Source organism: Microcaecilia unicolor, chromosome 4 (assembly GCF_901765095.1).
Source record: "Microcaecilia unicolor chromosome 4, aMicUni1.1, whole genome shotgun sequence".
In the NCBI taxonomy this organism is placed as follows: Eukaryota; Metazoa; Chordata; class Amphibia; order Gymnophiona; family Siphonopidae; genus Microcaecilia; species Microcaecilia unicolor.
The window spans coordinates 256,142,838-256,169,032 of NC_044034.1; the positions used below are offsets into that span (position 1 = coordinate 256,142,838).

The 26,195-nt window shown below is 41.1% G+C and overlaps 1 protein-coding gene across 2 annotated transcripts in view; it reads right to left on the reverse strand.

Annotated features, from left to right (window-relative positions):
- Nucleotides 1–12,061: 12,061 nt before the first annotated feature.
- Nucleotides 12,062–26,195, reverse strand: part of MFSD9 (major facilitator superfamily domain containing 9) — a 63,347-nt gene continuing 49,213 nt past the window's right edge. For both annotated transcript variants that reach the window (XM_030199551.1, XM_030199552.1), the window contains exons 5-6: nucleotides 15,069–15,278; nucleotides 12,062–13,153 (exon numbers count right to left, since the gene is read on the reverse strand). In XM_030199551.1, the coding sequence (XP_030055411.1) occupies nucleotides 12,348–13,153; nucleotides 15,069–15,278 (1,016 nt within the window). In that variant the 3' untranslated portion in view covers nucleotides 12,062–12,347. The remainder of the gene's footprint in view (nucleotides 13,154–15,068; nucleotides 15,279–26,195) is intronic.

Genomic DNA, 26,195 nt, shown 5'->3' on the forward strand with positions numbered 1-26,195 from the left:
TTAGCACACAGCTCACAGTACCTATGCAGAGGTAGCTGTGCAAGTACCTGGCACCACAGCTTATAGCGCCCTCTGACCCTATGTCTATACTGCACAATCTTGCAATATGCAGAGTCCTTTGTTAGACGAACTGGAACCACACAAGACAGCTTTTAAAACCCTAGATAAAGGGTGCACAGCCCTTTATTGGTAAATTCAGCCCCAAGTCTGAAATCTCTATTTCTTCTCATTCCCTTCCTACCCACCATGTGTAGGGTTACCATATGGCCCCAGAAAAAGGAGGACATGATCCAGTCCAGGTTTTGCATCCATTGAAAGCAATGGAAGTAAAACCCAGACTGGCTCAATCTGTCCTCCTTTTTTCTGGAGCCATAAGGCAACCCTAACATGTGTCCTTCATTTCTCTTTCACCCTCTCCCCCTTCCTCCCTGTCTTCTGTTTGACTCTTCAGTTGCTGGCAGCGATTACCTCAAGCTGCATACAGCCAATGTCAGTGCCTTCTCTCTGCAGGGCTCCATTGCATAGAAACAGGAAGTTGCATCACAGTAGGAGGGGCCCTACTGAAAGTCGACCCCAACACTGGCTGGATGCAACTTGAGGCAATTGCTTCCATGGACTGAAGACCCAAATGGAAGATCACAGGGAAAAGGCGAAAGAGAGATGCAAGACCTGGAGGGGGAGGGAGACCAGATTGGAGAAGTAGGAGAGAAATAAGAGGTAGGGGTTGGCCCTGGGGTGGCAGGAAGCAAAGAGAGGAAAGAAGCTGAATAGGGGGAGAGAAAGGGACATAAAGGGGCAATGCTGGAAAAGGGAAGAGAAAGGGGCAGAGGAGCTATGCTGGACAATGTATGAGATAGGGTCATAGAGAATGCAGATGTTGAACATGGTGGGGGGGGGGCATAAGGACACAGACACAGAGAGGAGTTGTTGGATGGATAGGGATGCAGAAGGAAGATTGATGGTGAACATGGAGACAAGAAATGACAAATGGATAGGAAACCCTGCAAAAACAAGAAAAAAAAAGCAGAAGAGACACAAGGGGGGAAATGGGACTTGATATACTGCTTTTCTGTGGTATTTTGCAACTACATTCAAAGCAGTTTACATATATACAGGTACTTATTTTGTACCTGGAGCAATGGAGGGTTAAGTGACTTGCCCACAGTCACAAGGAACTGCAGTGGGAATTGAACCCAGTTCCCCAGGATCAAAGTTTGCTGCACTAACCACTAGGCTACTCCTCCACTCAAGGACTGGAGTGAATGGAAAAAAATATATGAATGGTCATGAGGTAGATTTGCATGCAGTGGGAACCACTGACAGTGTAATATTTAGAGTGTTGTCTTTTCATGGATAAGTGTGAATTCTTGAGTCTTTGGAGCTAGTGCTGTTATAGTACGGTAAGGTTCTGAATGTGCTTTTGCACAGTTTTATGCATAGTGTTTTTTGTAATAGGACAGTGTTTTGGTCTTATTGAGATGACATCAAAACATTTATATAAATATAGTCTGTCATAATATCAGGTGGGGTTTTGGAACATTTTGCAGGATCTGATGTGTGTTGATGTGGGTGTTTATAGTAGACATGTCTGATCAGGTTTAAATTATGAGGGGTCTTTATAGAAAAAAAATTCAACTGTATTTAAATGTGTATACAGTTAAGTCCTTGAAATATTTAACATATATAACATGTCATGATAGCCAGCAGCCCTTCCTCAGACCGTAGTCCCTTCACAACCATAACAAATTTATACCCCAAATGCACCACAATAAAAATTTTACTCATTGGCCTTCAAGCTCACTCGTTGGGATGGGCCACCTTTGGCATCTCTGCACTTTGGTTCAGCATCTTCCTTTCCCCCCACTCTCTTCCCCTAATCCAACAGCTTCCTTACCCTCTCCCCTGCCAGCCCCACAACTTCCAGCAAAAGGCAGTATTAAAGGTGTGCAGCTGGCCAAGTGTAAAGGTAACACTCAGGTAAGTTGGCCATTTTGCACGTGCCTTGTACACATGCAAACAATTTACACGTGGGCAGGTCTAATTTCAGATTGGCAATCCATATGTAAACCAGAACCTTGTACAGATCAGTAGCTAGGTTATGTGCGCTACTGTGATATATATATAACGATAGCTGGGAATTATTAATGCCCAATGAGTTTGCGTTACAACTTGTGCACTTATCTGGTCTGGAAAGGGGGAGATGCAGGCAAAGACTGTAGGCTCCAGTCAGGGATGCAGCACCCCTACCAAGGGGGCATGTTATGGTGTGTCAACATAGCACCACTGAGCTTTATGTTCTGGTTCTTAGACTGAAGAAGAAAAGAACACCACCTCCGCAAAAATAGCCAACGTCAGCACAAGCAGAAGGGAGTCAAAGAAAGTAAGCAGTAAGGAGTGTCTAGAACAACCATACATCCATGCTCATTGAAGACAAATCCAACTTGGCCCAGTTTCACCTCCAGCCTGCATCAGGGGTCTAAAAACATACACAAGTTATTAAAAAAAAAAAATTATATATATATATATATATATATATATATATATCTCTCATACATATAACAAATAAATCATAGTAGAGGAAAAATAGTAATTGCCTTTGGATACTATTATTAATCATATTAAAAAAAAAAAATCTTTTTCTTACTTTTGTTTTGTTATTTTGTTGTTCTATTTTTAGGAGTCCTTTGTATTTATCCTGTAGAACCAGTGATTGCTTTGAATTGCTAAGGCTTTGATTGTAAACTGATATGTTTTGTATATAATTTATTTTAGATGTATGGGATATTTTTCTTGTAACTTTTAGTTGTAGTATATTATGGTTTTAGACCCCCAACGCAGGTTGGCGCTGAAACTTGGCAAAGTCAGGTTTGTCCTCAATAAAACTGGGTTACCATTAATGAGACTGGATGTGTGGTTCTTCGAAAGGCTCCTTACTCTCCTTGACCTTCTTTCGCTAATGCCAGTGCTGTTTCTTAGACTGCACAGCCAGCCCACAGGCCCATAGCGTAGCTCCTATTACCTGGTGCCACTGGCTAACCCCTTCTACAGTGCAATGGGTAGGCACTTAGTATATAGTTACAGCAGTTTTTTTTTTTTTTTGGGGGGGGGGTGAAGGTGTAAATTTCATAGACATGTTGTGCTGTACTCTTGTGTTTGGAGAGGAGAAAGTGAGGGCTTGAGTCATTGGCTGTAGTGGATGGGGAGGGGAATACACTCGTAGTTGATACTACAATGGGTGTCATAGCAATGGTGACAGATTCCAACATGTGTGTCTGTATGCTATATTACATTACCAGAAAATTCCATTCCACTCACCCAAAAAAATAGATGAGAATGGATGACAGTATCAAAGTACAATAAAACTGTAAAATTACAAATATTTAATAATTATGATATAATGCAGCCACTCCCAACCCAGTCCTCAGGTCACACCTAGTCCCATTGGGTTTTCAGACTATCCACAATCAATATGCATGAGATCATGCATGTCTCCATTGCATGCAGATCTAACTCATAAATATTTATTGTGGAGATCCTGAAAACCCGATGGGACTAAGTGTACCCAGAGAACTGGGTTGGGAATGGCTGACGTGTAGTGAATAACCCTCACTGACCTAAAAGTACATATTTCCTTAAAAGGACTGCCTTAAGGGCTTGACAAAAAATTATATAAGAAATGGAATGCTTTGCCAGTTTGTATTACTAAGTTTTTGGAGCCCGATATATAAAACAATTTGAAAAGCCATCCTAGAGGAAAATCATTTAAAAGAAGGCAAGGATATGCGCAAATAGTTCCACTCAACTTTGTTTATTCCAGCTTTAATATACCACCTTTCTTTCAGCAAATCAAGGTGATGTACAAGTTCAAAATGGTAAAAAGAGGAAGAAACTTATTTTAAAAGGACAGAAAGGGCAGTAAAAGGGAGAAGAGAAAAGCAGCAGGCCAATCAATGCAAACCATCACATATCTCTCAGCCAGAGCCTACATACCTGAGATTTTATGGTAGGTTTAACTTTGGGGTAAGACAATTCAAGTGGTAATACCGCAAGGAAACAGTTCTACAAGTAAAGCCTCTCTGGGGGGGGGGGGGGGGGGGGGGGGGGGAAAGGACATGACATTATTGCTCATTGACTCAGTGGTGAGCAGCACTGGAAAACACATGAGCAGCACAAGATAGGAGTAGTAAAAGGAAACAAACAAAAAAACAAAAAAAAGAGGCCAAATAGAGAGGGCAACCCAAATGCAGAGCTTTATGAACCAAAGTGCATTCTTTAAATGGAATGTGGTAAGACACTTTAAGCCAGTGATACTGAATGGGTACTGGAGTTACATGGTCACAATTGCTGATACAGGATAAAAGCAGGACAAGCAGTGTCCTGCAGTCATTAAAAGACGGTGGGAGGAACCCACCTTATATCAACATTACAACAGTTAAAGTGTGAAACATGACAGTAGCCTAGAGAAAAGTGAGCTATAATATCAGAAGTCTACAAATGGACAACACCATGGACAGACTACAGAGTCACAGGGTTCAGATGATAAGCACTGAACAATTACTCCCAGAGAAGTGCTTGAAAGGTAAAGAACAGGTCAATTTTGTTGACCAGCAGGCAATGGCTTTTGAAGGATTGAGAACAGGATGATTAGAATTTAACCCAAAATGCACTTTCAGTCTTGGCTTGAGAAAGTTGCAAGAGGTCAGGAGATGCAGATTGGAGGACAGTAACATGCTGAGATTCCCTGTGATTGTATAAGAGTGAGAGAGCTAAGAAAAATATTTAAAAAAAGGGAAATAACACAAAGTCTTGAGGAACGCTAAAGGTTTATGTGCTGAAGTTGAAGAAGGGAGTTTTTCAGAGAAAGAACAAGTATGCAGAAAAGATGAAAACATTGCAAGACTGTAGCGGCAAGGCCAAAATCAGAGAGACATGAAAGAATGAAAGAGTGATTCACAAGATCAAATGCTGATGTCAGGTTGAGTGAGACAACCAAAACTGTCCTTCCTCTGTCAAGGATGCCAAGTGTTTTAAATACTGTGTCTCAGGCACAGCCCAGATTACCAAGAATGAAGGATGTTTGAATACTCTGGAAAAAAAACCTATTCTTTTCAACAGACTTGAATTTTAATACTTAATGGTAGAAAATGCAGTCTAGATATTTACAAGTGCAGCCCTATTTTAGATAGAATGTAGAAATCGGAATTGAAAAACTTCACTAATTACGTGTTCAGCATTTCAACAATTCTTAGGACCTCCACGTAGGTAGGAAGGAAAAAGCCTCAGTTTTATCACAGGAAGATTATATATTGCGCCTGTTAACCTTCCATCACTGGCTGAAAAACCTTCCACCGTCCAATTCTATTACAATGCGCAGAGTCACTAGTGAACTGTAGAGCACACAGCAGAAAGGTTTGTTTCCCCTTGAGGCAGCAGGAGAGTCCTGTGAAATGCTGGCTGAAGTGGAGGATAAAAAGCAGCAAGGCGGGTGGTCCGCCAAATTCAATATGGAAGATAAAACAATTTGTCATGTGGGGTGCCACAGGGATCGGTTTTGTCACCATTGTTATTTAATTTGTATGTTAGTCCTTTGGCATTACTCATTCAAACAATGGGTATTAGTTCTTACTCGTATGCTGATGATTTCCTTCTCATTCATTATGTCCAACCATTAAGTATAGATCTTACACCAATTCAAACTTGTCTTGATAAAGTGGCAGAATGGTTGGCAACACATCACTTTGTACTAAATCCAGATAAGACAATGACATCATGGATAGTAGGACATGGAACTATTCCATCAATAGTGCCCACGTTATTTGGACAATGTATTCATACAGTTAAATCCTTTAGATATTTAGGGGTCATTATTGATTCTGCATTAACTTTTGAGGAACAAATATCTGATGTAGTTAAAAAAAATCTTTCACTTAAGGAAGCTTCGTTCAATTAGAAATCTAATAAGTAAAGACTCTCTTGAAACACTGACGTATGCGTATATCACATCAGGCTTAGATTACTGTAATGTTATCTATGCAGGGATTACTAAAGCTAATCTAAAAAGAATACAAAGAATACAAAACACAGCGGCTCATATGATTTGTAGGGCTCGGAGAGATGATAGAATAACACCCTTACTATACCAACTTCATTGGCTTCTGATTGAAGCAAGAGTCAAATTTAAGGTACTCGCTTTGACACATAAGGCATTTCATTCACTTATTCCTAGTTATTTATCCAATCTGACAATTCTTTATTCTCCTGTGCGGACTCTTAGATCGCTAACAGATAATAGGTTAGTCATTCCTCCGCCCGCTACGGCTCGATTGGAATCTTTTTTCTGTCTCTCACTCTCTGGAATGGACTTCCAAAAGAGATTAGATTAGAGAATTCCTACATTCACTTTCAAAAACTTTTCTTTTCACAAACTTTATTGAACAGAACCTATGAGAGTAGGGAAGGTGTAAAAGTTTAGGCTAAACTGTATTTAATTAAGTTAATTGTGTTTTTATTAGTTATGTCCTTCTTTGTCATTTATGACTTACTGTGCTTTTCTATCAATGATTGGATATATATATATATATTTTTTTTTTTTTAATGTAAACCGTTCTGTTTTGTAACCGCAATAAGAAACGGTATATAAAATAAATAAATGATAAATGATTTTTAAAAACCTCAGTTTTCATTAATAGATTAAAATATCCCAGATATTTAACATAAAATGCATGACATGGCCATGTTTCGCCAGTATAAAAACGGCTGCTTCAGGGGCAGTGGGTCACTGTAAATGAAAATAAAATCATTCAATATCGAATAACAGAATCCCGTAAGAGAATAATTTATAAATAAATAAAACTATAAAACCACAAGAGGAGCTTTTAATCCATTAATAAAAACTGAGCTTTTTCACAAGGTCTGCCTTGTTTTATCTTTGATGTTGGAGATACCCAAGCTACTCAAAAGCTAAGTATTGTTTGAAGAGGTTTTTTTTTATATATATGAAGAAAAGTAAAACAAAATCTAAGCAACTTACACTGTAATAGAATTGGAAGGTGGAAGGTTTTTCAGCCAGTGATGAAAGTTTAACAGGTGGAATATATAATCCTCCTGTGATAAAATGGAGGCTGTTCCTTCCTACCTAAGTGGAGGTCCTAAGAATTGTTGAAATAATGAAGACAATTAGTGACATTTTTTTATTGTCGATATTGTTGCACTTCACTCCTTCTTGGCTGAGCTTGTGAAATTAGAATTCATGTAGCCTGGTCTGGACATGTACAATTTCAGTATAAGTTTAGAAAGAGATCTGCAGGAGTGTACTTGTATTCACCTTCATGTATAATGGAGCAGCAATTTTATAAAGACACATGCTGAAAATCTGAACAGAAAAAAAAAATAGAGCAATATCCACATGTAAGTGCTGACATTTACACATGTACGATGGTATTCTACAAGCTACGAGCCTGATATTTAGCCAGAGGCTGTTAGAATTTTGTTGACCGCTGTCGGAATTATACCCAGAAATCCACATTGGGCTATGTCTGGGATGTGACAATGAACTGGAATGGATTTAATTTATTAATTTGATATACTACTTAATACAAAGGTTTTACAGTAGTTCACAATAAAATTAAATATACTTAACATAATAAAAACATCACAACTTGACGATTACAATTTATACAAAAATAATATTAAAATCAGAAAAGAAAAATTGGTCCAAAATGCCAGGTTTCGATACTCCACGCAATCCCAGATAACCTGTCATACTGCCACCACAGCAAGGGTCCAAAATAACTGAAAGCTCTCCTAGTAGAAGTCAATTTTAATCAGTTGATGTGAAGAAATTGCAGTAAATGTTGCTGAGAAGAGCAAAGATAAAGAAAACGCTGATCTTGCTCAATCAAGATCTCTGAAAGGAGATCAGGAGAGTGCAAAAGAAAAAGCCTTGAAAACCAAACACAAGATCTTAAAACCAAGTCTGGCAGAAACCAGAAGCCAATGCCATTCTTTAAAAATAGGAGTCATTAACTAAATGTGCAGCAGTGTTTTACACAAGCTAAAGCCTCTTCTTGCTGCTTAAAGTTAATTCCTGATACAAAGAACTACAATAGTCAGTTCTACTCGTGACAAATGAATGACTAACTTGACCAAATTTGATCAAGTCAGAAGAGGCTTAAGCTGTCAAATTTGCCTTAGTTGAAACTAAACAAATTAATCAGGTTGTTAAATCATGTTATCAAATTACCACAATAAAAACCCAAAGTCAACATATCACCATTGAAAGGACTGGAACAGCCACCAATTGAGGTAGGAACGGTCAAAAGTTTACCTCTTCGAGAAAGCCACATGGCAGCAGATTTATCTACATTCAGAATTACATGATCCATTTTTCCAAAAGATCAGGTTTACAATGCATGTGATCCTCCTTCATAAAAAGAAATTTGTATATCGTCTGCAAAAAAAATAAAAATAAAAATTTTAAATCCCAGCTCTCGCACAAAAGCATAGGCAATAATAGTGAACCCTGAGGTACACCTCACTCCAAATGCTTGTAAGCAGATAACTCAGAATGCCAACATACCAACTGCAATCAATTAGAAAAAATATGAATCAAACCAATGAAGCACAGGCAAGTGGGTTTATACATCCAGCAAAAACACAGTCGGTTAAGTGTGAGATTTGGCATTTAACTAGCTATAAAGAACCGCATGAAGATGAACCACATAAATGCAGTCCTCATTTATGCAGTTAGATCAGCTGCTTAAGTGCGGAAAAATCAGCTAATCTAACCCTGGAATGTCCCCAAAGTAGCCAGTTTTGGCTTGGGCACTAACCAGGCATTTTCAGCGCTAAAAATGTCTAGTTAGCCCTGGACAGGCTATTTAAACAGCCAGGAACTTCTCCTGTTTGAATCATTTTACATATCAGGCCCTACTCCCTGGATTTTATATAGCGTGACTTGTGTTGTGTACTCAAATACAGTCATATTTTGTATGTGCGCGCGCAACCTAATTAGTTTAACAAGCCATCGGTGCCAATAATGGCCAATTAGCAAATTGACTAATTGGCACTAATTAGAATTTACACGCAGAACTACGCATTTTCTAGAAACACGCTGGGCGTAAATTCTAAGCTGCATAGTTGAAAAATGGGGGTGGCCATGGGAGTTTCTAAAATCTATGCACATTGTTGCAGAATACACTTGGTCCGTGCCTAATTTAGTTGTCAGGATTTAATTTAGTCGTCAGGATTTACACCAAGTTTTACTTGGCATAGCTGCCCACAAATACATTTATTTGTGTGGACTGGTGCTCGACATATTCTATATAATGTGCGGAAATTTAGGCTTCCACTCAAGCCCCCCCCCCCCCAAACCACACCTCCTTGTAATGTACAAGTACTGCAAGTACTGCAGACATGCACGTATAAATGCTGGCTAACACTACAGACGGAGCTACTGCTAGTGATATGCAATTTATCCTTAAAATCGAGCGTGGTACCGGAAGATTGGAGGGTGGCCAATATAATTCCCATTTTTTAAAAAGGTGCCAGGAAAATTCACCTACAACACCTGTCAGTCCCGCAGTTTGAAAAGTTATATAGATTCTTCATGAGGACATACTTGGCACCAAAGAGAGTAGCTCGTATAACTGAAGCTTGTGATGGGACCTGTACCAGGTGTGGGAGTGGATCAGCCACACTGGGACACATGTTCTGGCTCTGTCCATCGGTGCAGCAATTCTGGGGGGCTGTCCTTCACTCCCTGCACTCACAATGGGGATGCTCTTTAGTGTGTGACCATCTGATTTTATTTTACACCTACAAATTTACAGAGAGGCCGCCTGCAGGGTTTAAGAGATATGTGCAGTGGGCGATACTATTTGGGATTTCCACAATTCTGAAAACCTGGCGGTCGGAGTTGAGACCCCCTCTGTCATGCTGGCGTGCTCTGATGATTCAGCAAATAAAGCTAGATAGATGCAGGGTGCGGACACTGGACAGTGATGAAGGGGAGGAGTTCCGCAAACTGTGGGAACCTTTATGGCTGACCATGCCCTCACGAGCGAGAAGCTATATTTTGAACATCTGATTGACTCACAAGGGGGGTGGGGAACAGGGGGAGTGGGGGGGAGTTACTTAGTTCAGGATTTGGGGTTGTAAAGCTATTGGTTAATGGAAAACTCAACATAGCTGATCTACGTTGTAATGTTTTATTTCATGCTTGTGATGTATTATGCAGCATATGTTGACAATAAAAATGATTAGCACAGAAAAAGAGTGGGAAATGGACCAATGACTCCAGGAGAACGGGAGATAAAATTCCAAAGAACCACTTTATTCAATGACTCGACACAAAAAAACTGTGTTTCGGCCAGAAGGCCTGCCTCAGGAGTCTAAAAACAATGAATATTTAAAATGACTCCTGGAGTCATTGGTCCATTTCCCACTCTTTTTCTGTGCTGCTATTTTTGCGTGGGAGTTAGTGTTCATCCACTTAGGTGAATAAAAATGATTAAACATTAAAAAGGTGCCAGGGGAGATCTGGAAAATTATAGATTGGTGAGTCTGATGTCAGTGCCAGGGAAAATGGTAGAGGCTATTATTAAAAACCAAAATTACAGAGCACATCCAAGGACATGGATTACTGAGACCGAGTCAGCACGGCTTTTGTGTGGGGAACTCTTGCCTGACCAATTTACTTCAATTCTTTGAAGGAGTAAACAAACGTGGACAAAGGGGAGCCGGTTGATATTGTATATCTGGATTTTCAAAAGGCGTTTGGCTAGGTACCTCATGAAAGGCTACAGAGGAAATTGGAGGGTCATGGGATAGCAGGAAAAGTCCTACTGTGGATTAAAAACTGGTTGAAGGATAGGAAACAGAGAGTGGGGTTAAATGGGCAGTATTCACAATGGAGAAGGGTAGTTAGTGGGATTCCTCAGGGGTCTATACTAGGACCGCTGCTTTTTAATATATTTATAAATGATTTAGAGGTGGGAGTAACTAGCGAGGTAATTAAATTTTGCTGATGACACAAAATTATTCAAAGTCGTTAACTCGCGACAGGATTGTGAAAAATTACAGAAGGACCTTACGAGACTGGGAGACTGGGCGGCTAAATGGCAGATGACATTTAATGTGAGCAAGTGCAAGGTGATGCATGTGGGAAAAAAGAACCTGAATTATAGCTACATCATGCAAGGTTCCACGTTAGGAGTTACAGACCAAGAAAGGGATCTGGGTGTCGTCGTCGATAATACACTGAAACCTTCTGCTCAGTGTGCTGCTGCGGCTCGGAAAGCGAATAGAATGTTGGATATTATTAGGAAAGGTATGGAAAACAGGTGTGAGGATGTTATAATGCCGTTATATCGCTCCATGGTGCGACCGCACCTTGAGTATTGTGTTCAATTCTGGTCGCCGCATCTCAAGAAAGATATAGTGGAACTGGAAAAGGTGCAGCGAAGGGCGACTAAAATGATAGTGGGGATGAGACGACTTCCCTATGAAGAAAGACTAAGGAGGCTAGGGCTTTTCAGCTTGGAGAAGAGACGGCTGAGGGGAGACATGATAGAGGTATATAAAATAATGAGTGGAGTGGAACAGGTGGATGTGAAGCGTCTGTTCATGCTTTCCAAAAGTACTAGGACTAGGGGGCATGCGATGAAACTACAGTGTAGTAAATTTAAAACAAATCGGAGAAAAGTTTTCTTCACCCAACGCGTAATTAAACTCTGGAATTTGTTGCCGGAGAACGTGGTGATGGCGGTTAGCTTGGCAGAGTTTAAAAAGAGGTTAGACGGTTTCCTAAAGGACAAGTCCATAAACCGCTACTAAATGGACTTGGGAAAAATCCACAATTCCAGGAATAACATACTGTATATAGAATGTTTGTACGTTTTAGGAAGCTTGCCAAGTGCCCTTGGCCTGGATTGGCCGCTGTCGTGGACAGGATGCTGGGCTCGATGGACCCTTGGTCTTTTCCCAGTGTGGCATTACTTATGTACTTATATATACACATGTTGTAAACAGAAGTATTAACACATGTAAATTGCACATAGGGTTTCTAAAATAAGGGCCACTGTTTACTCTAAAGCATAATTCACATTAATCTCTGATGTCATGTGACAACTGAGTCTCCTAGTATATTGTAGTACTGTATAAATTGCACGAACCCACATGTGTATATGGGGCAGTTTGAAAGCCACAGAAGACAGTAGTGTGCTGGCTTGTTGGTTAGCCAGATGAAATTGTTGCCTCAATACTAATACTTCATTTGAGTGTCCAACGTTTTATCAGTCACATCTCAAATATTTGCACTTATTCCCTTTGGTCTGCTAAAAGGTCCATCATTCATTTTTCAACTTAGTATCTGCAATACAGCCGTAGTGTGATTTGTTTACAGCCATTAAAAGCACTGCTGTCAATGTCAAAGCTGCACCAAGGCTTGGGGGACCACAGGGACTAAACTCCTGTACAATGCCTGAAAGGAGAGGTGCAATTATCCGTCCTATTGATGTTACAGACTGACCAGCTCCTATGAGGGTACCGGTTGCCCGATTCCCACCTACAGTCAGTTCAAGGTCAGTGATGCAAGTTCGCCCAACAGTGGTTGAAAAGGCCAAAAACGTACAGCAGAAAATGACAATCCATACAGAAGATGCTGCCGCATAGAGGGATATTAAGAGAAAGGTCACAGTGCTTGAATGCAACAGCATGGTATACACATTATGTTCGTAGAGTCTTGTTAACGGTCCAAGCAGAAAGCCAGCAAGTGCTCCAACAATGTTACTGTAACCAATGATGTACCCAGTGATCTTGGGCTTAATTCCAAATCTCTCATCAACAGCTAGGGTAAAATTGCTGTGGTACAGCAATATAGCAAGCGCCATTAATAAGCGTATCAACAATATATCAGACAGATCCGAGCACGCCAGGTTTTTGATCTTCTTTAATACTGATACAACTTGAATCCATGAAGACCGGTAAGAATCAGGTGTTATATCTCCATTAGCCACTTGGACAACATCTGGATTGCATTTATCCTTTGTTGGACTGACTCTTTCCAGTTTGTTAGTGTGGAAGGTTGTTGTTTGAAGATTACCTTCGTTATTGATTGCAGTACCTTCAGTCCATGGTAATATCCAAACAAGACCTGAAAGAGGGATATAAAAAGTACAATAAAGTGAGCATAAGTAGTAATCTAGTGCATATTTTTTGGACTGGTGCACTTGTCGCTATAACCTAAAGCCCAAGTTAAAAAATGTAGGGCCCTTTTTACTAAGGTGCGTTAATGTTTTTAGCACTCCTACACCTGGTGTATGCGCTAACCACGTAGGTGCCTATAGGGATATTGTAGGCACATTCATGGTTAAAGTGCGTACATGATTAACACATGTTAAAAACGTTAACGCACCTATAATGTTGCTTAGTAAACGGCCATAACAGGAGTGTAGCCAGACTTTGGCGGGAGGGGGGCCAGAGCCCTAGGTGAGGGGGCACATTTTAGCCCCCTCCCCGCCACCGCCACTGCCAGACTCTGCATACAGTGCAGAAACAGTGACACATACATTTGTACCGTGCAAAATATAAAGAGAGCAGATGTAAATTTCAAAAATTTATGTATGCCAATTGCTACATTATAAATGAACAACTTAAAAAAAATGTTATACATTTTTATTGGACTAACTTATTATAGGCCAGGGGCATAGCTACATGGGACCTGGGCCCCCCAGATTTGGCCCTGTCAACCCTTTCGACCCCCTTTCCACCACCGCTATCCCTCCCCCGCCATCGGGTAACTGTGCTGGCGGGGGTCCCCAAAACCCACCAGCCGAAGTCCTCTTCAGCCAGTCTCTGGGCCGGCGTGTTGCTGCAGCTGATGTGGAAGCCTAGGATGCTGTTTCTTCTGTGTGAGTCACACAGAAGAAACAGCATCCTAGGCTTCCACATCAGCTGCAGCAACACGCCGGCCCAGAGACTGGCTGAAGAGGACTTCGGCTGGTGGGTTTTGGGGACCCCCGCCAGCACAGTTACCCGATGGCGGGGGAGGGATAGCGGTGGTGGAAAGGGGGTCGAAAGGGTTGACAGGGCCAAATCTGGGGGGCCCAGGTCCCATGTAGCTATGCCCCTGGCCTATAATAAGTTAGTCCAATAAAAATGTATAACATTTTTTTTAAGTTGTTCATTTATAATGTAGCAATTGGCATACATAAATTTTTGAAATTTACATCTGCTCTCTTTATATTTTGCACGGTACAAATGTATGTGTCACTGTTTCTGCACTGTATGCAGAGTCTGGCGTCTTGGGGGTTCAGTTTAATTTTTGTCTACATATATCTATTTTAGTTTGTGGTTACTTATTCTATATTCACGAGGGGCTACCTCTGTTCATGTGAAGAAAAGGCCAGGTATTCTGTTAGCATCAAGTGTCTGTGTAGGACTAACCTGTACTAATCCAACTTGTTTTGTTTCCAATAGGTATATTATTCTTCTTCTGCCCACTGCAATGCTCAGGGTGTTTTTTTTTCTAGAAAGAACCTTGGTGTGACCCCCCCCCCCCCCCCCCCCCCCCCCGGACGTTTGCTTGTAAACATCCTAGATTTTCGGATCCAACTTGTAAAGAATACGTTTTACTTTGCAGTAAAAAAAAAAAAAAGTTTTAAGAGCTATACTTTAATAATACTTTTACTTAAGTATTTTTTTTATAAGACTTTCTACTTTTACTTCACTGCTTTTGAATCCAGTACTTTTACTTTTTACTTAAGTACTTAAAAAAAAACAAAAAAACTTATGAACCCATCTCTGGTTACGTGACAAGTCTTACAGAAAAGAGTTGATCAAGGGTAGCTGATTGAAAACTGGACAAACTGCAATATTAAACTAGTGTAAGAGATCATTCTTAAATGTTCATTTATCATCAACATACAGGCCTTAGGAGAAACAGTTGGTTCATCTTTTAGGACACGATTCACTATATTTATCTCCACAGACAAAAAATTCTTAACATTTTAATAGTTGACAGTCATTTGGACAAAATGCTCTCTTTAGTGGCATTTAATAAAACTCACCAGCATTCAAAATAAATATGGAAGAACAGATAAAAGATGCCAGATAAAAGCCACCCTCAAATTCTGTAAGGTAGCCACCAACCATGGGGCCCAGGATAAAGCCCATACTGGTGGCTGCATTGAACTGTCCCATCACAAGAGGGCGATCCTTCTCCAACACCAGGTCTGACATAAGGGCTTTCAAGATAGACAAAGTGTGTTTGAAGATACCTGCAGTAAAGAACAAACACTTTAGTTGCCTTAGTCAATTTAGACCTCATTAGATAGTAAATTTTGGATTTTATACCTAGCATTAACACCAGTGAGGTTGTAGAAAACTAGTGACAAGTTGCTGAACTGGCAATTAATTGATGGTAATGCATATTCTCTAATACATAATATTAAATCCTGTAACAAAGTATAACATGATACTAATACTGCAAAATTAAGTGAATTTCAAGTAGTACAGTTAACCGGTTCACCTTAGTATGTTGTAATAACTTAAGATGTCCATGGCTCTAAAGTCCACTGCAAAACATCAACAGCCTTCCCAAATCGGAGCCCCCCTCTTTCTCATCCTTACCATAAAAGCCTATATGATCTCCCCCAAACCCCTCTATCATTCCTTGAAACAATGAGCCACCATGCTCACCCCACACAAAAAAAAAACATCTAACCTTTGAATAAAATAAATGAAAACACAAACAGCAAAAAAGTCCCAAAACAAATGGTGCAGTGAATAAACGTATTGGTAGGTAGCAAAGACCCAAAACGAGCCGTGTTTTGGCCGTAAGGCCTGCCTCAGGAGTCAATACCCGCAATTATACAATGATTAAAAAACTCCTGAAATGAATATGAACTGCACCAATATTGCACATTAAAGATACTCTGCCTCCTCTCCTCCGACACCACAGCTCAGCAGAGCTCGCTGCCTCCTCTCCACCAGTGCCACAGCTCAGCTCGCTGCCTCCATCCTCACTCCTCGCTAATGCTGCTTCCTCCTCTGAGTCCGCCGGCACCGAATCAGTTGAAATGATTACCTCACTGCCTTCAAGCGCACATAAAAATTGGCACCAGACCTGGCTGAAGTCTGCTGCTCACTCAGCAGCAACTCATTGCAGCTCACCTTCACTCCTATTGGCGCCATACCCTGACTAATGTAATCAAGGAGAGAGAAAGCTAGTCGACAGAGCCCCAGAATGAGGCTTGAAATTCATAGACACAGAGCCAGAAGTTTGGAACAGGATGAAACCAAGGTATTTTTGTATACTGCAGGAACCAGAAGTTTGGAACAGAACAGAGGTATTGTATATCACGGGAACCCTGAAGGAGCTGCATCCATCCCCACAGACCTGGAGGGGATTCCCACGGGAGTCCTGTGGACTCTAACAGGAATGCCTCATGGTTTACTAATTCAAATAAATTGCATATTTAGAACTGAATAGTTTTGTCTCTTAAGGACTGGGGATTAAACTGAATGCTTAGTTGGCAACATATGCTAATAAGATCAAGTCTCTCATGTGCCTAACCAGGTGGAACTTATTACTTTTAACTGGATGATGTTATTAAAAAATGTATCTTTTGTTCTAGTAAACTTCAGCTTGTTACATGTGTGGTTTGAGTGCTATTACCACAAAGGACTAAGATCATTTCAAGTTTATGTTTAAATCTTGTTTATTAGTAGATGAAATGAACCTTTTATAGATACTTATCAAAGAAATTACATTACAAGGAGATGTCATCCATTGTCACATATTCAACAAATAAGTTACAATATTGCTTTTATTTTCTCCCTTGATTTCCCACCCTCCCTCCCTCCCTCCCTATTATTGTCAACTAACGCTCTTGGGCATTATCACTATTTCCTTTTATTACCAAGGTAACATGTAGAACTTGTTCAGCATCGTGCTGTCTGTAAAATACTTCTCTGCTATTGCCCTCCTATCCAACTAATCCCTCCCTCTACCCTACCCTTCTGTGTCGCTTAGAGTTCAACAATTGGTAATGGTTAGGTCTCTCACAAATATCAAATGAGGTGATGTCTGTCATAACATCTTAGCTGCTCAAATTGACTGTCTGCACATCAGAGTATGGTCCAGGCATCTTTTTGTCGTGAAGTACTGCACAACCTGTGGCCCTGTCACCAGGCTTCTCGATTAATGTGGAGTTGTAGAGTACCAGATTAGGGTCAGAAATTTAGCAGCAAACTTCTCGCTCTGGACGGGAGAGTGGCCCATAGTGTCTCCCATTGCGCCCTAAACCTAAGGCCTGCTGAACTGTCCAGATCCTGCACACCGCACCTATCAATTCTCATTTGCTTCACTAATTGCGATCGCCATATCTGCAGAGGGGGAGCTTCTTTCGTTCTCCAATATTGCAATATGGATGTTATTCCAAAATATATTGCTATCTTATCATTTCAAGTTTAAAATCAGTTCTATCACAGGAAAACTGATTAAAAATCCCAAGTTATTCTGCAAGATTTTGCAGCCACTTAAGAACCCAATTAAGATTTTTTTTAATCTACTGTCTGCTCAGATAAAGAGGAACCAGGTTATACAAAAGGTTACATACATATATAGCACACAAGAACACTTCCTAAAATCAGGGTTCAATTAAAAATCACTTGGTTCTGATAAAAAATAAAAATATAAACTTCCTTTACAATACATACAGTTTTTTTTGAACTCCTTCCCCTACAAAAATCAAGTCTTGGTCCCCCCTCCCCCTATGGTGGCCAGTGTTTCTCCCCTTACATCCCTCCCCAGATGATGCTGAGAAACATCACCTTGGCCAGGTTTTGAGTATCTGCACATGCTCAAAATCTGCCAGATCCCATGCCCTCCAAAACATCTAAAGTTTGAGCAGGAACTTATTAGTGCACACTATTGTTCTTTAACTAGGTGTATGCAGGAAGCAGGTATAGATAGATAAACTTGCCTTGAATTATTTAGCCACCCATCTATTTATCCAAACTCATTCTGTACCACGTATTTTGTTGCAATCTATATCTGCACTTGACCCCTCAGCTATATGGTAAGCTGTATTGTAGAAAAACATTAGAATCATAGCTGTGTTATTTAAATGTTCTACTAGTACAAAAGGCCCGTTTCTGACACAAATGAAACGGGCTCTAGCAAGGTTTTCCTTGGAGTGTGTATGTTTGAGAGAGAGTGTGTGAGAGTGACTCTGTGAGAGAGAGTGAATGTGCGAGTGTGTGTGACAGAGAGAGAGTGAGACTGGGTGCAAGTGTGTCTGTGAGAGAGAGAGAGAGAGAGAGAGAGAGAGAGAGAGAGAGAGAGTGTGTGTGTGTGTGAGAATGAGAGTGTGTGCCAGGGGCACCTCCTCCCTCCCAGTTCCAGGGTTGTCCCCCCCCCTCCCTCCGAGTTCCTGGGTCGTCCTCCCTCCCTCCATCCCAGTTCCCGGGTCGTTCCCTCCCTCTGAGTGTTCTTCCCGCTGCGCTACGGGCGCCTGATGAGCCGGCGGCGGATGCGGCTCCTGATCGCTGCGGCCTGGCTGCTGCCGCCCACCTTGCTCTTTCCATGATCCGCGTCTACTTCTCGCGGGCTTCGCTGCTCTGTAACCCAGACTACGACAGCAATGTGCCCTACTCGCTGTTGCTGACGGCGCTCATGTTCTTCTCCTGCTTGGCCATCGTCACCGTGACCAATGGGCGCCTTTTTTCGCAGGTTCTGATGTGGACATCATAATGGGTACGGTGACGTCAGCCTGTGCTACGGAGCCTAGCAGACCAACTCTGATTAAGTCACGAACAAAGGCAGCAAGACCAATAGAACGTTGGAGGTGAGAATTATTATATAGGATGTGCTTATTAGATGTTTCATTAGTATTATGCTGACAACATGTGTCTCTGTTATTTGAATTTCAGTGCTGTCAAATGTGTATATTTTTGATCCTGTTTCATGGTAGTCCTATTATTAGGTTTCAATTTGCTGTTTTCAAGTTTACCTCATTTACAGACTCTTATAAAGCTGTGCTAACGGTTCCCATGCAGCAATGCTGACAGAGCTCATTCAAAGTGAATGGGTTTTGTCGGCACTACCACACCAGGAGGCGCCAGCGTGGCTTGAAAAGAGGCCCTTATTGTATTACTTGGTAATTTTACAATTGTTATGCTGTTAACAACATTGTGAGTTTTATGTTAAACTAACTGCTGTACACTAGCTTGGGTGAATCTCTTCATAAAGGTGGTCAATAAAGTCCAATAAATAAATAAAAATAAATATAAGCCTTGTGCATATAACTGGCACCTTATTTGGCACTTACACGAACAGGTGCATTACATGCTATTCTATGAGGTAGCGCATAACGGCAGACGGGCATACATTTAGTTGGAGCTTGGGCGGGCCATGTGTGCGTCGCTAAGCAACACACACAGCTTATAGAATACTAAGAGTTACGCGCACAGCAGGGCATACTTAGGCGTGCCAACTTACGCTAGCCATTGATCTGGCATGAGTTGCCTAGTTTTTGGCACGCCTATACAGATTTGTGCTAGTAATGGATTAGTTGCACTTAAGTGCATTACAGAATTTACACTCAGGGCTAAATTCTATATATGGCATTAAAAAAAAAAAATATCAGCTCTGGAAAAAAGTGCTGTTCCATAAGCGGCGCTTAAAGTTAGGTGCTGTTTATAGAACACTGCGTATGCCACAAAATAGTGTTTAATTTTAGGTGTGGCCATTTGCACCAACTGAAACATGGTGCAAATGTACGCGCCTACATTCCGTTATTCTATAACAATGTGTGTTAATTTTAGGAACATCCACGTTCCGCCCATGACCCTCTTATTTCAGCACCCCCTTCGCAAATAGTGTGTAAAATTTAGGCACATATCCTGCACCTAAATTTAAGCGCATAAAGTTCAATTAAATTTAATTTGTGCCAATAATTGCTTATTAAAAAGTCAATTATTGGCACTAATTAGAATGCAAATTGGATGTGCGTCCAAATTTGCGTGCTTAATTTTTGGTGCCTTGTACAGAACTGGAGGGTTAGTGCTTCCCATTGTTGTGCATAACTTGAGGCGCCAAATTACAGAATTGCCCCCTTAATGTGAATGATATGTGCATTACTGTGCAATACTGCACATTATTGATATGAGAAAAAAAATTGGGGGAGGGGGCTATTTGAAAGAAAAAAAAAAGTTGGAGCTCCTAAATTTGTGCCCTATTTTCAGCTAAAATTTCATCTTCATTTAGGAGCTTAAAAGTTATGGAATAAATATTCAGCAAGCAGCAGTCAGCAATTTTTTGCCAAAATGGCTTTACAACCATATGTTTAATATTTGGGTATGTGCAGACAATCGACATCTATCTGGTTAAAATGTAATATTTAGCCCTTAATCAGATGTTCCAACTGCCCCCAAACCACCTACAACATAGCCAGTTGCAGCTTAGGCAGGTAAAGGGTGTATTTAGCTGCACTATACAGTAAAGCGCTGATGAATATCCCTGGATAGTCTGCGTCAGAGGCGGACTGACCATTTGGGCAACCGGGCAGTGCCTGAGGCCACAGAGGCCCTAGAGGGCACAGAGGCTCTGCCCAGTTGCCCACCGCACATTACAGCCCTCCCTGGTCCTACCTTGAAGGGCCCTTGGTGGTCTAGTGGCCTCTGCGGGGGTAGGAAAGAATTCCACTCTTCCCTGCCTGCTGCTGCTGCTACTCTACTTGGCAGTGCTGCCGAGTTTTATAAATGGCTGCTGAAACTTAACGCAGTAGTCTCGCAGGTCTTGGCAGCCATTTTGAAAACATGGTGGCACCGGGCACAGTAGCAATAGTGGGCAGGAAAGAGTGGGGTTCTTTCCTGCCCTCCCCCTCCCAAGAAGCCACTAGGGCCCTTCAAGGTAGGACCAGGGAGGGCCCACTTTGGCTTAGAATGTGTGGGAGGGGGCAGCAACTACAGCGGTGGGGGTGGGCGTAGTGTGTGGGAGGGAGACGGAGGGCAGGGGCTGGGGGCCCACCCCAATGACCTTTACTGCCCAGGGGTCCTGACCACTTTCAGTCCACCCCTGGCCTGCGTGGTTAAATTGTTTTGAATACCAACCCAAATAAGTTTAGGCCTGTCATTCGTTTGCCTACTTTTATCAGCCTAAGTTATAAGCCTAATGCTGATCTAGTTTCTCTTCCCTGCCCTAAATCCACCCTTGCTCCTGCCCATTTTTTATGCTCCTGCATTTAGGAATTTGGTGAAATTCTGAGGCTAAAGTTATACACTTGATCCTAGTAAATTTTCAAAGAAGCCATTTTATGAGCATAACTCTCATCAAAGTTAGGAGCATACATTCCTTGAATAATAGACCCTTGGATTTTACCTGTTTCAGGTTAAAAACCAACAAGGAACATGGAAAATGCTGCTGACATTTTCCCTTGCTGTTTCAAACGAATGTGAACTCTTGGCCATCAGAACCAAAATCCCACTTCGAGAGTCAGAGGGACAGCGAGACGCTTTTGGTGACTGCAGTCTTTTGGGAATACAGCCAAACCATAAGCTTCAGGAACAGAGTCTATTCTGGCAACACAGAAAACAGACAGGATATCTTCAAGAACAGTCTTCAAACATTTATGTGGCTTCATGTTTCCCAGAACTATGGATAATAATAAAAAACAGCAGATCTAATATCAAATCCAGATTGCTGTTAATGGCACAGGAATAGCACATAGAGAGGGGAAGAACGCAGAACACAAAGAAGAAACGTAGGAGGTAAAGTCATCGGTGATATGTAAGGTAGCAAAGATAAGGAATTGTGTTAGAGGCACTAGCTGTGAGTCACCCCTTCTGGAACAACTCAATCACATTGTTGCTTAGGAGACTGTTCAAGGACTGCCAGCAGGACTTGACTCATTATAATATAGAAGACTTACACAAAGATTATATGCAAGCTTGTATGGCATAAGTCAGAAGAAAAAAAATACAGTACTATAAAATACTACACATGTCCAGAATTGTTGCAAATCAATACTAAGATACAATAACACACAACATTGTGTCTCTGTACAGAAATGTACACATGGTAACATCATAGCTTTGGAAGAACATCAAGATCAAAAGCCAGTATCCACTTCCTCCCCTCATGATCTCAATCCCTCACCCTGTGTGTGTCCTGGATATAACTACTGCACCAAGAAAGAGAATTTTTGGATGAGACACAGGCCACTGGAGAAAAGGCACACCAGATTATAAATTACAACATTAATTTTAAACAGGAACAATATCTAAACTTGTTGTACAGCAGGGTGGACAATTTCAGTCCTCAAGGGATGCAACCAAATCAGGTTTTCAGGATTCTGACCACGAGAATGCATGAGATCTATTTGAAGGTATGTCCACTGCATGAAATAGATCTTATATGTATTTATTGTAGAAATTCAGCAAACCTCATTGAGTTTTGACCCTTGAGGAAGATCAAGGTTGTGCACCCCTCTTGTACAGTATGACATATCAAAAAGGAATAAAAGGCAAGGTCTTCCCAATAACAAAACAAGGAGGTAAAAATCAACAAAAGGAAAAAAAGAGTAAAACAATTACTTTTATCATAAAATCAACGTAGATAATTCTGAAATGAAATCCATAAAAACCTACCATGTTTCGGCTTCCGCTTGCATTAGACGTAAAATATAGATACAAGACATTATGTATCCAAACTATCAAAACAGGTTATTTTTAGGAACAACTTAAATGGTTATGATCTAGTAAGTACAAGCACTAACACAGGAGATAGAGGTAGGAAGAGACAGGAAGAGATTTGAAGTGATGTTGAAGAACATTTTGTTGCAGCTGCTCCATTATTCTCCTTCCCCTTACCACATGAGAAATGCTAAGAAATTATTATTATGTTTTTTTTAATGGACAGGTATTGGATGGATGGAGCACCTTGGAAAGATAAGGTCTGAAGTAAGACTGCAGAAATCACCTAGGGTTTGCTCCCAGAGGAAGGAGAAGTGGTCAAAACAGGAAACCAATAGTCAATTTATCTGATGTTACGTTATATTATGTTATCCAGAGAAGAAACTCAAGTCCTTTTGTCAGACCCTTATGTTCCTACAGTAAAGTATAATGTTATGCAGACTAGAACTGATCTTTTTAAAATTCACATGTAAAATGAAAACAAAATGGACACCATCAGGTTCTTTGAACCATTTTGTAGTTACATGTAGCAGATAGTTTTAAAGAACACTGAAGCTTTAGAAAAGAATAGGATATTTTACAATTTCGAAAGAGGAAAGTTTGCTCTTGAACTTGCTTAGAAATGAAAAGGAAATTCATGTACCAGATGACAAGGGAAGGGCCATTCTTATTATGAACAACACAGATTATGCAGGAGAAATCAAAACAATTAAACAATGAAAATGATTTATGCCACTCAGAAGATCTTACTTCTATACTACAGTACAGAATTGCCTCAGTTATCATTTAAGACGAAAAGTTAACACACAAAGAAGATTTTCTACAGGTGAAACTTCCGGTGATGCCCACCATAGCCACTGTTTAAAATTCACAAGTTTTTGCATAAACTACGAAGATGGCCAATCATTAGTTCAACTACCTCTATTCTTGAATCTCATTCGATTTGTACTGATTTCTTTTGACCATTGTACCACTTATACAATCCTTTGTATGTGATTCTTCACATGTTATACAATTGTCAGAAGATATTTCCATTAACAATGATGATTTTGTCTTATTGACACTGAAACCTCATAAATTAACATCTCTCAAAAAAAGAGATACTAAAGTAATTTGACAAATATTACAGTTGAGGGAAAGATACATTAAGGGACCCTTTGACTTAAGGAGTAGTAAGATGAAAAAGCAGGTCATGTGCCCTAAATCTACCCTTCATTTGCTGTGCAGGGCAGACAATCAATGTTTCATATGCATTATCAGATAGCATGGGTGTGATTGTGTTATCTGTCAATGCATGCAAAATGGTGCCAAACTCAAACAAAGAAAATTTGCCATGGTAGTGCATCTGCACCCTCCAACTCCCTCCAACCCTGACCATGTACCCCTGATTCCCCCACCCCAATCACAGTTTCTCAATCACCTCACAATCCCAATCATACGCCCCCATCCCCCAATCAAAGGGCCAAAGGGCTGTTGGTAAGTCTTGCTCCTGTTAATAAACCCTGCCCCATAGCCAAGGACTCCAGACCCTCCCCTACCCGGTGAATTTCCCTGATGTCTAGCGCACAGGGCAGGAACCATTCTTTCTGCTTAAAATGGCAGATCTGACCCTTAGCGGTGGTCTCACAGTACCACTGCCAAGGGGTCAGTGCCATAAAAGACAAACAAGTATTTGGCAGACTGATCCCCTAGCAGTAGTATGAGAGTACTGTTAGAGGTCAGAGCCACCATTTGAACCCATGGCTCAACCGGGGGCAGAAATGGAGGAAAACCCCTCCCAACGCCTAAACAAGACACCAGGGAATTGTGTCAGTAAGTGGGTAGGTTACAGGTGGCTGGAATACGAAGGGGGGGGGGGGGGAACTAGAGTCCCTGGCTATAGGTGTGGGGCTTGTGATTGGCAGGAATTGCAGAGATGCGATTAGGGATGTGGTTGTGCTACTGGACTACTGGTAGTGCGGTTGCACTTAACTTTTGTATCTTGAGATGGTGGCCAGCTCAGTCCTGCTAGCAACACATGCACTAGCTGTCACAGATAGCCATTCCACCAATCCACCCATGCCATACCCATAACCCACTTTTACCTGCGTTAAGTAGCTACTGCTAGTTTAACCACGCTGGCTGGTTGTAATGTGCAACAGCCTTTACTGTGGGCCCACATGAACCTCTACTACACAGTAAAATCCATCCTGTTTAATATAGCTTAGTAAAAGGGCCCCTAAGGGTTCCTAGAGAATCTTTCATGCAAGTAGAGGAAATAGCTCTTATAGGATATTTTTCAGTTTTTATGTCTTTTATGAGCATATTTAGAGTACTGGAATGAAGCTGCTATGGCCGCAGATATGGGTAAATCTGTATGTGGAAGACTTTGAAGATATCTCATTACCTCTCGCCTAGACTACTGCAACTTACTCCTCACCGGCCTCCCACTTAGCCATCTATCCCCCCTTCAATCTGTTCAGAATGCTGCTGCACGTCTCATATTCCGCCAGAACCGATATACTCATATCACTCCTCTCCTCAGGTCACTTCACTGGCTTCCGATCAGATACCGCAGTCAATTCAAGCTTCTCCTTCTTACCTACAAATGCACTCAGTCTGCTGCCCCTCACTATCTTTCTACCCTCATCTCCCCTTACGTTCCCGCCCGTAACCTCCGTTCACAGGATAAATCCCTCCTCTCAGTACCCTTCTCCACCACCGCCAACTCCAGGCTCCGCTCATTCTGCCTCGCCTCACCCTATGCTTGGAACAACCTTCCTGAGCCCTTATGCCAAGCCCCCTCCCTGCCTGTCTTCAAGTCCTTGCTTAAAGCCCACCTCTTCAAGGCTGCGTTCAGCACCTAACCCTTACCGTTCAGTGAATCCAGACTGCCCCAATTTGACTGCCCCTATCGGACCGACCGTTCACTTGTCTATTAGATTGTAAGCTCTTTGAGCAGGGACTGTCTCTCTTTGTTAAATTGTACAGCGCTGCGTAACTCTAGTAGCGCTCTAGAAATGTTAAGTAGTAGTAGTAGTAGTATATCCTTTTAAAGGTAATATAATATTATGGAAACATTATACTGATATTTTTATTATTCAGAAGGGAGAGGTAGAGGAACTGAAAGAATTTCATCACTGGCTTTTAATATGAAAGATGAAACTGACCCTTTGAAATTTCAAATGAACTATGATTAAAACCTATTGCTTATTTAGACATTTTAATATCTAAAATATACCAGCATTTGTCATAGTTATCAGAAACTCGCTGACAGAAATAAAAGAACTGCATTTTCAAAGCTTTCATAAAGGTTGGTCCCAAGATAGGACTAAGACAGTACTTGGGAGAGGCTAAGGAAACAAGAAGGCAATCAGTCTACAATATCCACAGTGGAACAAAAGAAAAGAAACAGACCTTATTGAAGAAAATACAGTCTTAGTGAGTTATTTCAAAGCTCCCAGGACTTACAAACAGGTGCCTGACATGGCCATGTTTCACCAGAAGTACAGGCTGCA